Raw genomic sequence first — 13,112 nt, 5'->3', positions numbered from 1 at the left:
GGACCATGCACGCAACCTGGGCTTCATCCTGGACTCATCCCTCATGATGACCAAGCAAGTCGACGCCGTCTCGTCATCCTGTTTCAACACCCTGCGCATGCTCCGAAAGATCTTCCGGTGGATCCCCACCGACACCAGGAAGACGATCACCCAGGCGCTCGTCACCAGCCGACTGGACTACCGGAACACCCTCTATGCTGGAACCACAGTCAAACTCCGGAAAAGACTCCAGCGCATACAGAACGCCTCTGCACGACTCATCCTGGACATCCCCCGTCACAGCCACATCTCTGCCCATCTGAAAGACCTGCACTGGCTCCCCGTCAGCAAGAGGATCATGTTCAGACTCCTCACCCACGCACACAAGGCTCTCCACGACATAGGCCCCAAATACCTCAACAGCCGCCTCACAGTCTACACACCCACCCGCCAGCTCCGATCCGCCAGCCTCACTCTCCCCGCCGTCCCACGAATTCGCAAAGCCACCGCTGGAGTAAGATCCTTCTCCAACCTGGCGGCCAAGACATGGAACTCACGCAACACCCCACTACGGCTGACCCAGGGCCATCTCTCCTTCAGGAAACAACCCAAGACCTGGCTGTTCAAGCAGTAGCGACTCCCCTCCCTCCCAGCGCCTTGAGACCCTAACGGGTGAGTAGCGCGCTCTACAAATTACTGGATTGATTGATTGATTTATGATAATTTGCCAAGTACTATCACTCTTACAAGATGTAATGTTGTGGTAACAGTTAATGTGTGGGGCACAAGGACCCTGCAGACAAAGAGAAGGCAGGACATAAAAAGGAAAGGTAGGAACCGGAAAGGGGGGGTTTAGACAGATAGGGTTTTAGAGAGAAGGAAAGTAAGAACGTGGAGACGTGGAGCCATATGTATCAAGCCTGTTTCCCATTTGCAAATTGGCAGATTCTCAGAATCGGCCCGTTTGCGAATTGGAAAAAGACTTTTGGGATGTATCATCCCAAAAGGCCATTACAAAATAGAGAATTGCAAAATTTGCGATTCTCTATTTTGCTAATGCAATTAAGGAATTGCGATTCCTTAAAGGAAAATCTGGAAGCACCATAAATTTGCTATTTGGTCTTAAGGAATTGCAAATTGCCACCAACTTCAAGTTGGTGGTAATTTGTGATTTTCTTTAAAAAAGCACTTTCTAGCTTTTTAAAAAGTGCCATATGTCGCACATACATGCCCTTAGGGCATGTATGTGTGCAAAATGTGCACACATACATATTTCAGTGGTGCAATAGGGTGTCCTTTTGGCCCCCTTGCAACCTTGAAATTGCATTTTCAATTTGCGATTCTCTAGTTGGTAATCACAACTTGAGAATGTCTTCCCATTCATTCCTATGGCCCATCTAGCCCATAGGAATGAATGGGAAGGTATTCCTTATTTGTGAATCTTAATTTGCAATTCGCAAATAAGGAATGTGTAGGATTCACAACATTGTTAGCAAATCCTTAATACATTACATTTTGCAATTCTCTAATTGCGATTCACTATAAATCGCAATTTGAGAATCGCAACACTCTTTTTTGATACATATGGCCACAAGTCCTTTCTTAGTGTGCCAAGCCAAGGAAACATTATACTCCCTAGAAGTTGATCAAATGTATTTCAATATGGCATGGATGCCCCCTTAGGGAAAACGTACAATCAATCAATCAATCAAAGACATTTATAGAGCGCACTACTTACCCGGAGGGTCTCAAGGCGCTAGGTACACACATTTTGCCTGTGATAAAACTTTACCATTAGAGCTGTCAATATACTGTGCATGACCTTTATGTCACATTTTTCGCTAGTATTTCAGGGTCAACATTTTGCCAGGGTTGTCCACTCCTCTCCTGACCACACACCCCTATATTGCAGGGTTGTCCTCCCTTATATTCACAAATAGATGCAATGCAAATGAAGAAGACCAAGACATAACATTAGATTGCGCACATATTTGTGTTGATTGTTTAACTTACATAGCACGAACAATCAGGAGCCGGATGTGTCCCTACATTAACCTATATAATTATTATTTGAAGTTATTGCAATCAAATTTTTCTTTAAGGTATGCATGTAAGTAGTTCAAATATCATTTGAAGATCTTGCTGATTTTAGGTGCATGACATATAGTTAAGATGTTCTAGAAGCTTATCTTAAATGGAGAGATTTCCACAACATTCCTCAGGTGCACAGATAAGGTGCCTGGGATGTCAATGAGATGACAACAATGCCCACCATACATAGATGATTACCACAATATGACAGGTTGGCACCATAAACCAGTTAGGAGGATTGCCATGCAGCAGTGAGGTCCCTAATATGCTTTTTATGACTACTGTATGGTAAACTTGTCCACCATTTAATAGTGGTAACCAACATTTGTCAGGGATGCCCATCATATGCAATATATAGCCCCATATGCCAACCATATACCAGGGATGGTGTTCATATGTCATGGAGTTCTCCCATAAGCCCAACGAATTTAAATGTCAGGTATGCCTACTGCATGGCATGGAAATCCATAAGATTTCTGATGAGGCCATGATATATCAAAAATGCATGTCAAATGCCAGGTAGGCTACAAACATACACACACACATATATATCTAGACATATATGCATACACACACATTGGTAGACAGATGTATAAGCACCATTCCAGTGCCCCCTTTTTTTCTGATGCTCTCTGTTCTTAATTGTACTGACCTTCATTTAGCCTCTTTTCAGAGCCATTTTCATGCTTTATTCTACAGCTCCCTGCTGCTTCACTACAAGGAATGGTGGTTGTTGGCTAAGGGGTCCAGAGGTTGCCTTGATATACTTACAAGGCTTAGACTCTTGAATACACCACTAATGCATTTCCTCTAACACTCTGAATCTGCTATAACATGTTTTTATAAGGTACCTGATATTGACTAACTCTCTGTGATTCGTTTTCACAGGGGACTCCCTTAGGACACACAGTGGAAAACCCTTTTCCACATATGACCAGGACAATGATGACATGGAGCAGAACTGTGCCAAGGTTGTGCAGGGTGCCTGGTGGTATCATGCATGCTACGGTTCCAATCTTAATGCTCGCTATGCGGTCAATGGAAAAGAAGCCCACCACTACGGTATTGACTGGGCCACAGGCAATGGCATCAGCAAGTCGTACAAGCGCACAGAGATGAAGCTCCGCTAGAATGGAAGCTGACAGACTTCGGAATATGTTGATTATAACTATGTCGATTCTTTCTATCTAGATTGTGAAGTGGTGGAAAAAACTGGTGGCAACTTAGTTTGTGTAATACTTTTTTCGCTCATTTAAGATACTTCAGCTTATATCATCATTTAATCTTAGTGTTAGAAAGTTGCCCCTTGTATGAAAAATAACAGATATTCTTTTTTAAATGTTTGCAATTTTTAGGTAGCACAAATGTGGACCAGCGCATCAGCGAGTTATACAGGCACACAAGATTCTACATTAGAGAAGGTCAGATATGGTTTTTTTAGTCTTGGGGAGATATGTTTTTTTTAGTCTTGAGGAGATTAAATGATTTGAACACAATCACAGGGTGTTCAGTCGCCACCTGAACTCAAAGCTGGTTACTGATGTTTCGATGTCAGCAGCTCTGGCAATTAGGCCACATGTCCTCCCATCTCCTATCTTTCTAGAAGATTAAACTAGTTTTATTGTGAGGTATTGGTGGATTAAACTATATAATCCTGAACTCCTGGCCATCAGTAGAATGGTTTCTAGGGCAGCTGAGCTGTTTCCTGGGTCAATTACCCTGAAAAATGGTAAGTCTGAGGCAGAGTCTGCCACAGCCCTACCAGGAATATATACTGAACATCACCAGATGAACTAACTCTACCTCAGAAATGTAACTGTCTCTTCCTCATCCACACAAGCCTTTTCTGAAATCTGAAAACGTTTTTAAACCTAATCAAAAAATATATTTTATATAAGCATGGCACAGTAAAATATATGAATTCCATAAAAAATACAGACGTCAGTAAAGGAAAGAATAGATATAATAATCAACTAATTAGGATATGAGATAAGACAAATAAGCTAATAACAAACTCAATACCCAATAGTAACTGTGAAAAGATATAAAAGGGAAACAGGAGAGAAGGAAAGAGGAAGAATATCATTCAAAATAAATAGATAGGAAAAATCAATCATGTTCATAATATACTGTCACAGTCAATATTTATATATTGAACAATGTTATCATTGCATTGAATCTTAAGTGTAAAATTTACAAAAAATACAGAGTAGTGGCATTCACGGAAATTTGAAAGAATTATCAAAATATACTTGCTTAAACATCAAGATCCAATTATGATGCGGTTTGGAAGGCCTCCTAACAGCATTTGCTCTTTCCAAATTGGATCAGGAACGTGTCTTTCTGACTGAGGGCCTAAGTACGATCTCGGTAGGAAGGCCTCCAGACGGGTTTCGGAATGAGCAAATCCGATTCAGAGCCCATGTTTCCATCCGAATAGTCCCCCGTTCCAAACTACCATATACGATGTCAAGAGCTCGTCTGAGTCAACCAAACCGTTTTCGAATCCAATCCTGTCAGTCCAACTTGTTCACAGCTGAATCGTGCCGCGCAACGGAGCCGGCTTCCGAACGGGTGGGTACAATGCATGATTCGGACAGCTGTATCGACTCGGTCTCAGCGAGAAGAAACAGCTGTGGGAATCAGATTTTGAGGGGCTGTAGCAGACCCCCCTTATTCCTGGGCCCTCTGAATATGTCCCGTGGGGGTACCCATGGGTCCCCCTTTCCATGCATGCACAGTGTGGCAGGAACCATAGGGTGCCCGCTACAGAGTGCATGTTTTCCCCCACCCACCCCTTTTTGCTATGGGAGCCTGGTACACGTTTAGTATACAGGTTCCCATAGAGTTCAATGGGAGTCCGAGTGATCCAAGTCCATCACCAAATGGGTGCATCCTACTTGGTGGCTTAGACTCGCAGAGCACCATTTGCTGGGAAAGTCTTCCGGATCCCAGTCGTACGGAGGGCTTTCCTAGTGAGATCGTACTCGGGCCCCGAATTGGAAAGGTTTCCGACTGACCGATTATGATGCAAGTTAGGCGTTAGAAATATCCTAATCCGAACCCGACGGCATTGGGAATGACCGAGACGTACAGAGCAGACTCGTAAGACTCTATGTGCCGCGTTTCCAAATGATCCATTACGATGCTGGATTCAGACAGCCTTTTTAAATGTTGCAGTCCGACTCAAATCGGCAGTCAGAATCAGACTTTGGGGGCCTGTAGCAGGCCCTCTGCACCTGGAGCCTTCCAAATCGGGCCCATGGGGGTACCCAAGGGTCCCCCCTTACCAGCCATGCACAGTGTGGCAGGCACCATGAGGTGCCCGCCACAGGGAGACTGATTTTCCCCAGCCACCCCTTTCTTCAATGAGAGCCTATGCATTCCGTTGGAACATAGGCTCCCATTAAATTCAATGGGAGTCTGACCAAACCATATCTGGAAGCATCAAGATGCACTGTAATCGATCTATCAGACTCTCCCAATCCGAGTGGGTCAGAAACCATTCGCAAACCAATTTGGTCTGAAGGATTTCCGAACAGCATTGTAATCGGGGCCCAAGTTGGGATTTGATTTCCAAAATATATTGTAATTGGAGACCATACTATTTTTTCTTTAACATCCAACAATACAGTTTTACAGACTTATTCAATTCTAGTTATAACAAATGCCATACTTCCATGGTTTAAAATTAACATATGGTGTAAAACAATAAGAATTAAGAGGTTAATACATTTGGTGTTAAGGGAGGAAGCTAGCCAATTCTGAGCAAGGCTTCTAAGGGATATATTAACATGTTCAAATGTAGCACAAGTCTGGAAAATAGCATTCATTAGTATCCATACCTATTGCCACAACATATAAATATGTGGACATAAATAGAGGATATTAAACAGATTGCCTATAACAGTTAGTATTTCAATTACTAGAACATGTTGCTATTGATGTGGGAGCTAATTTATAAATAAAAAACACAGTCTGAATGATATTATATTAAACTGCAATGGCATGCGGAGCAAAACATCGATGGATTTAGGCCCAGATCGCTGTACTGGAGTGAATGTTTGACATTGTTCAGCATTCTGTCCATCAATTGTTCTTTTAGCATTTGTCACCCAGAGTGGGGCAGGTATGTCCAGATGTGGGACCTGTGCTCATTCTGCCACTGGAGTCAAGCTAACCTGGCAGATGAGTGGTGAAACCCTAAAACCGGTCCCATGATGCTTGTTTCTAGTCCAGGGATAACCTGGCCTGGCAGCTTGGGCTGGACTGTTACCATGGGGAGCAGGGTCAAGACTGATTTGCATATGGCTGGGATAAACTGTAATGGCACAGGGAGCAAAAATAATGGATTTAGGCCCAAGTCCTCTTGATTTTTGAGCAAAATGTGTTATGAGATAAGAGAAGATTAGAAACATTAACACCTACAGGCATTAAATAAAAATAATAATCTTGATGTCTTCTAATTCCATAAAATTGAGGAAAACTGAGAATCAATCTTTTTGGAAAAGTAAATCAGTATATTAATCGTAATCTTAGAGATGATACTCTTAACAATTAGGGCTAACATTATTTTAATAACGCTTAATCAAGCCCACCAGGAAAGAATTAGAGGATACCATCTAGAGATCACATTCTTAGATATATTTACTATGTCAGTCAGATTCATTTTGGATAACTGGGAGCCAAGAAGAAATTAACTTTCTTAGAGAAAGATGGTAAATATAACTCTGGATTGGGCATATAAAGGAGAATGTCATCCACATAATCAAATAATTGTAATAGTTTATCTCCATAATTAAAACTGTATGTGCATATATTTTGTTGATTCTATCAGGAAAGAGATCTAATGCTAAATATAGAACAATGGTGAAAGTGGGCAATATTGTCTTAAACCTTGAGATAATGATACATAGTTTGAAGAGATTTTATTAACAAAAAGATGATTTGAGGAAACCCAATAACCAAACATCTACAGCTGAAGAGGGGTTATTTATGAGCCTCTTCAGTCTGTAAAATTGGGAAAAGCCTCATAGAAGAAACAAGATGGGCTGAAGGACAAAAGAGAGAGAAGGTTGGGAGGTTGAAAAGAGGGAAAGGTGAAAGTAAGGAAGGATCAATCAATCAATCAAAGTACTTGTAGAGCACGCTACTTACCCGTGAGTGTCCCAAGGCGCTGAAGGGAGCGGGGTGTGCTGCTACAGCTCGAAGAGCCAGGTCTTGAGGAGTCTTCTGAAGGTGAGTAGGTCTTGGGTCTGCCGTATGTGGGTAGGGAGGGTGTTCCAGATCTTGGCGGCGAGGTAGGAGAAGGATCTGCCGCCGGAGGTCATTCGTTGGATTCGGGGGACAGCGGCGAGGGCAAGGCTGGCAGAGCGGAGCTGGAGGGTGGGGGTGTGGAAGCTGAGTCTGCTGTTCAGGTAGGCTGGTCCGGTGTTGTGGAGTGCTTTGTATGCGTGGGTGAGGAGCTTGAAGGTGATCCTCTTGTCCACGGGGAGCCAGTGTAGGTTTCTCAGGTGGAGGGTGATGTGGATGCTTTGCAGTCGTCGTAGGTGTTTAGCTGGGATTCCTGCGTAGAGTGCGTTTCCGTAGTCCAGTCTGCTGCTGACGAGGGCCTGTGTCACTGTTCTTCTTGTTTCGGTCGGTATCCACTTGCAGATCCTGCGGAGCATGCGGAGGGTGTTGTAGCAGGAGGAGGAGATGGCGTTGACCTGCTTAGACATGGAGTGGGAGAAGTTGAGGATGAATCCTAGATTGCGTGCATGGTGGGTGGGTGTTGGTGCTGTTCCCAGTGTGGTCGCCCACCAGGAGTCGTCCCAGGCTGAGGGGGTGGATCTGAGGATGAGGACATCCGTCTTGTCCGAGTTCAGCTTCAGACGGCTGCTTCTCATCCAGTCGGCGACGGCCTTCATTCCCTCGTGGAGGTTGGTTCTGGCAGTGTGTGGGTCCTTGGTGAGGGAGAGGATGAGCTGGGTGTTGTCGGCATAGGAGATGATGTTGAGTTCGTGATGGCAGGCCACTAGTGCGAGGGGGGCCATGTAGATGTTGAACAGCATCAGACTGAGGGATGTGCCCTGGGGGACGCCGCAGATGATGTCGGTGGCTTCGGATCGAAAGGGTGGGAGGCACACTGGGTTCTGCCGGTGAGGAAGGATGTGGTCCAGTCAAGGGCCTTCTCTTGGATTCCGGCTTCTAGGAGGCGTGTCTTTAGAGTGCGATGGCAGACTGTGTCGAAGGCGGCGGACAGGTCCAGGAGGATGAGGGCTGATGTTTTGCCATTGTGTATTTGGCGCCTGATGTCGTCTGTGGCGGCGATGAGGGCTGCCTCGGTGCTGAAAGCAAGGTAGGAAGGGTGATATGAAGGATGGATGACTGGGTGGGAGGATGGGTGAGTGGGTGAAAGGATGAGTGATTAGATAGGTGGATAAACAGATGAAAGGATAGCAGTGCAAATGTAAATACGAGAGTGTAGATGGATGTGTGGATGGTGGATGAATGGATGGATGGATAGGTGTGGATGTATACCTTAATGATTATTGTGTGAATTATAGATGGATAAGATGGCTACTGGATGCTTGGAATGGTGAAAGATTGAATGATGAACGAAAGAAGGAAGAATGTAAAGGTGGATTACAGCAGGCGGATGGATGATTGAAACAATGATGGAACAGATGCTTGGATAGAGGAGACAAGATCGCTCTTCCAGGAGGTTCGGGTTCACTTCTTCACTTGCTTGGTGCCATACGAGCCTCGGTTCAAGAGTGGGATTTTTTTATTTTCTGTCTACTAACTTGTAACAGAGATATCAAATTAATTATTATAGGGGCAAAACCATGCCACACCAGTGACTTAAATATACATTTCATTTACATTTATCAAAAGACTTCTTGGTATCCAAAGCGATATCCACTAATAGATAATTGAATTTGCATGGCTTACTGATCAGATAAAAATGCTCTAACATTATCTCGGGATAGTCTACCTTTAACTAAACACGACTGCTCATGTTGAGTAATTTTAGATAGAAACTGGTCTATTCATAAGGCTACATTTGTAGCAAAAATTGTATAGTCTATTTTAACCAAGGATATACGATTGCATGTCTTACATGATTTGGTATCTTTTCCATCTTGATCAATGAGGCCCTCTTGATGAGAATCTTGTTCTGCTTTGGAGAAAGGGAAAATCTTGAAATGTGAAAAACAATTCTGCTGGAAAATCATCAGGTTCAAGCATGTTATCAGTTTTTAATAATTTAACAGCATTAAATATTTCATGAGGAGTAATGTCTTTTTCTAATGCCTGAAGATCATCTGTAAAGTCTGTGGGTTTCTGGAAAGAATTTCAATATGCAAAAACATCCTTGTCTTTGGAATTAGTATCCGAGAAATATAATTTAGTAGAAAAATTCCTAATTCTTTTGGAATATCTTCTTTTTTTCAATTCACATTCATTGATCAGGTTTCCACCTTAGATTGTTCCTTCCTCATTGTAAGATCATTTTCCTTCATTACTATGACCCGTGGTATGCCTTGCACTACATTTTAGTAAATATTTTGAAGTACTGCCTGTGGAAATTGTGTTACATGCAATTTGGCCTAACCACTTTGCCTAAATAGCCCTTAGATTTTGATGCATAACATTGATGGTGTAGTTTCTTTCTTTGTTTTACTGGACACACCATTTATTGTGAACCGACAATAGTCTGTGTTAATAGCATTCCAGACTATCTGAAATAACATATCAATAGTTTTATAAAAATAAAAACACATCCTCAACAAAAATATGGATATATTTTTATTGCAAAATCAGTTATAAATGAATTGCTGAAACTATACCTATTGGGATGTTTATGAAAAGGAATAAGATCCGTATCTGTGATGACTGGAGTGTGATTGAAGATTTGAATAGGTCTTGTCTCAGAATTTATCAAACTCTAAGACAATTGTTTTACAGAGAAATATCTATTCCACTGTGGACTGAGTGAAATGTGATAGAGATTAATAAACAAATATATTATTTCAGAGTGGGATTACATTATCTCCAGGAGTCAAGCAAAGGTTTCTGAGAAACGGCAAATCCGAATTGCTTCTGCATCTTACAAGAAATAAACTTTACTTTGAATTACTATCAATAAAGGATCTCTAAATTGATTACAATCCCCACTGAGAATAAAATATGGGCTATACAACTCTGAAGATTTTTCTGGCAATTTCACCTCAGAATTTGTGATCTGCTTGAGTGCATGCATAAACGTTTACATTTGTAATATGGATTTTGTTAACAATGAATCCAGTGACAAAACATCTACCTTTTTTGTCTGATACAAGAGGGATAGCTTGTTCATTCAAGTTTTTATTACAAAGAATATATGTATCGTTTTCTTATTTAAAGCAGGAGATACAAAAGCTTACCCCATCCAAAGATTAGGAAATTTCAGTGCCACAGATCTGGGACACTCATTTCTTGTAACAAAACAAAACCTGTACCTAAGCTAAATGTGACAAATTTCGGTGTCTTTTGATTGGGTTATTTAACACTTTAACTAACCACAACAGAACTCTTAATTGTAATTAGATAAATATATATACATACATGAACATGTGAACAAGCATTAATATTAAACACCTGGGAGACTAAACCAACACAAGAATAAGCAGGTTAAAGGAAGAACATAGTAGGTTTATAAAGTTAGAACTCTAGAAATATGGAAAGAAGGATCAAACAAAGAGGAAAAGATAAGAGAAACAAATAAAAATAGTCAGTCTAAGCCATAGATATGGTCACTAATGGAGGCTAAATTTCAATCAATCAATCAGGGTTTGTGAAGTGCACTACTCACCTGTGAAAGTCTCAAGGCACTGGGGGGTGGGGGGCGGATCGTGGAGCTCTGTCTCAACAGAAGAGCTAGGTTTTGATGCTGTTCCTGATTGCGTGCAGAGTGGGTATCCGTCTGATCTTATCTTATCTTATCTTATTCGGAATTTGTCAAGCGCACGGTCACCAAGGGGTTTCATGGCGCTAAAGTGAGACAGATGGTAACTGAAGAGACAGATGGTAAGAATGCTCTAACCGTGCGCTTGTTTGAATAACCAGGTCTTCAGAGCTCCCCTGAATTCTGCTAACTTAGTACAGTTCCGAATAGACAAGGGGAAGGAGTTCCAGGTTTTTTGGGGCAAGGATGCTGAGAGGGAGTTTGTTCCAGGTTTTGGCTGTGATGTAGGAGAAGGCCTTTCCTCCCATTCTGGCCCTGCTGATGCGTGGGATTTAGGCCAGGTCGAAGTTGGCAGAGCGAAGCTTTCTCTTGGATCTGTAGGAGATTCTTTCATTGAGGTATTGGGGTCCAGTGCTGTGGAGGGATTTGTAGGCCTGAGTGAGAAATATGAAGGTCACTCTCTCGTCGACGGGGAGCCAGTGGGGGTATCGCAGGCGCTGGGTGACGTGGCTTGTCGTGGGATGCCAAGGACGAGTTGGCTGCCATGTTCTGGATGGTGTAGAGTTTGAGGAGTACAGATTTGTTGATCCCAACGTAGAGAGTGTTCCCATAGTCCAGTCTGCTGGGTATGAGTGCACGGGTGAGGGCCTTTCTGGATTGGGGGGATCCATTTGAAGGTCTTGCTGAGGATGCTGAGGGTATTGAAGCACATGGAAGAAACAGTGTTGATGGTGAATTTAAAATCGCGATGGAGATAGCACAAAATGAAGATGATGCATCTTGACTAAAGGAAAATCAGACAATGAAATTCACAAGGTGCAACAATACAAAATGATAGAATGGAACAATATCAAAGACCTGAAACAAAAGAAAATTTGTCAAAATGCACATAACTGTTAAGCAAAGATTACAGCAATATAAACTCAAATAACAAGAATCATAACGATGAAACACATTTCAGGGAACCAAAGTTCCCAATGTTTCCATCTCCTTTCCCTGGCAGTCAAACATGAGCTTTCTGAGTTTATCAGGATCATCATAAGTGGTTGTCTTTACGTTATATGTCACTTTAAACTAACACAGATGAATCAAACCACAACTTGCATTAAGTGCTCTAAGATGTCATCACATATGTTTCATCTATATATTATAGCCTTTGCCATTTCTTTCGGGAGATACAGTTTACTTCCTGCTCAGGTTATTTATTTCTTTATTGTTGCTGCATTATTGACTTTGAGTAAGTCAGTGAATTCTAAAAAGAAAATTATTACTCTACCTGGTTTGACATGAGAGAAAGCACATTTTTCTTTCTGACCTAGTGTGTGTTCCCTTGGTATATTTATAGAAAAATAATTTGGCATCTCTAATAGTATATGAATAAGGGATTTGAAAAAAGATATCCGTCACCCTTTCCACCATGTCTGGAAGACCAACAATTCTCAAATCTTTGTGTCTGTTTATATTTTTGAAATGTTCTGCATTTTTGAGAAGATTTATATTTTTTTGCAAAATATCTGTTACATTTTGCGGCTTCAATATCACTAGCACTGTACTATATCTCAGCAGCTTTTTTGTCTATAGAGGCCCATTTCTCATCCATACTTTGTAATATCTTACTTTCCTCCATAAAAGGATGAAAGGCCCTTATTTGTTTCTGTGGTAACTCCATAGATATATATGTGGGGGGCTTATCTGGAAAAGGTGGACTATTTTTGGTATCTTATTGGTTTATTAGCTGGTGTAAGCTTGGGGATTATCAAAGACAAATAATCTTCTTATTGTAAAGGCCTGGCATTCATTGTAGAAGAATCACATGTAAGAATTCCTCAGGGAGTCATTAAATTATGTGTATTCTGAACTGGGTTTATTATAAATGTCACTTACTTTGCCATTCTCACATACACACAACAAGAGGAGGTGTTATTATTACAGAGCCCAGGGCAAGTTACAAATATAAAGAAAAAAGCAACATAAATTTTAAGAGAACTAAAAATAAAGAAAATCACTCAAAGACTAGCAGTTCTGATTATATGATAATTCTTTAGTGACTCAAGAGTGTAGTATTTTCATGGAGGAGAAGAAACTAAAATTGATAACAAATAAATTCAGG

At 41.6% G+C, this 13,112-nt stretch overlaps 1 protein-coding gene across 1 annotated transcript in view; it reads left to right on the top strand.

Annotated features, from left to right (window-relative positions):
- LOC147732744 (ficolin-2-like) overlaps positions 1 to 6,514 on the top strand; it is a 589,146-nt gene extending 582,632 nt beyond the window's left edge. Inside the window, exon 8 of the mRNA XM_086957310.1 lies at positions 2,959 to 6,514. Within this exon, the coding sequence (XP_086813436.1) occupies positions 2,959 to 3,200 (242 nt within the window). The 3' untranslated portion in view covers positions 3,201 to 6,514. The remainder of the gene's footprint in view (positions 1 to 2,958) is intronic.
- Positions 6,515 to 13,112: the final 6,598 nt, after the last annotated feature.

The sequence above is a fragment of the Lissotriton vulgaris genome, chromosome 2_1 (genome assembly GCF_964263255.1).
Source record: "Lissotriton vulgaris chromosome 2_1, aLisVul1.2, whole genome shotgun sequence".
NCBI classification, from domain to species: Eukaryota; Metazoa; Chordata; class Amphibia; order Caudata; family Salamandridae; genus Lissotriton; species Lissotriton vulgaris.
This window is presented reverse-complemented; position numbering and strand designations above follow the sequence as displayed.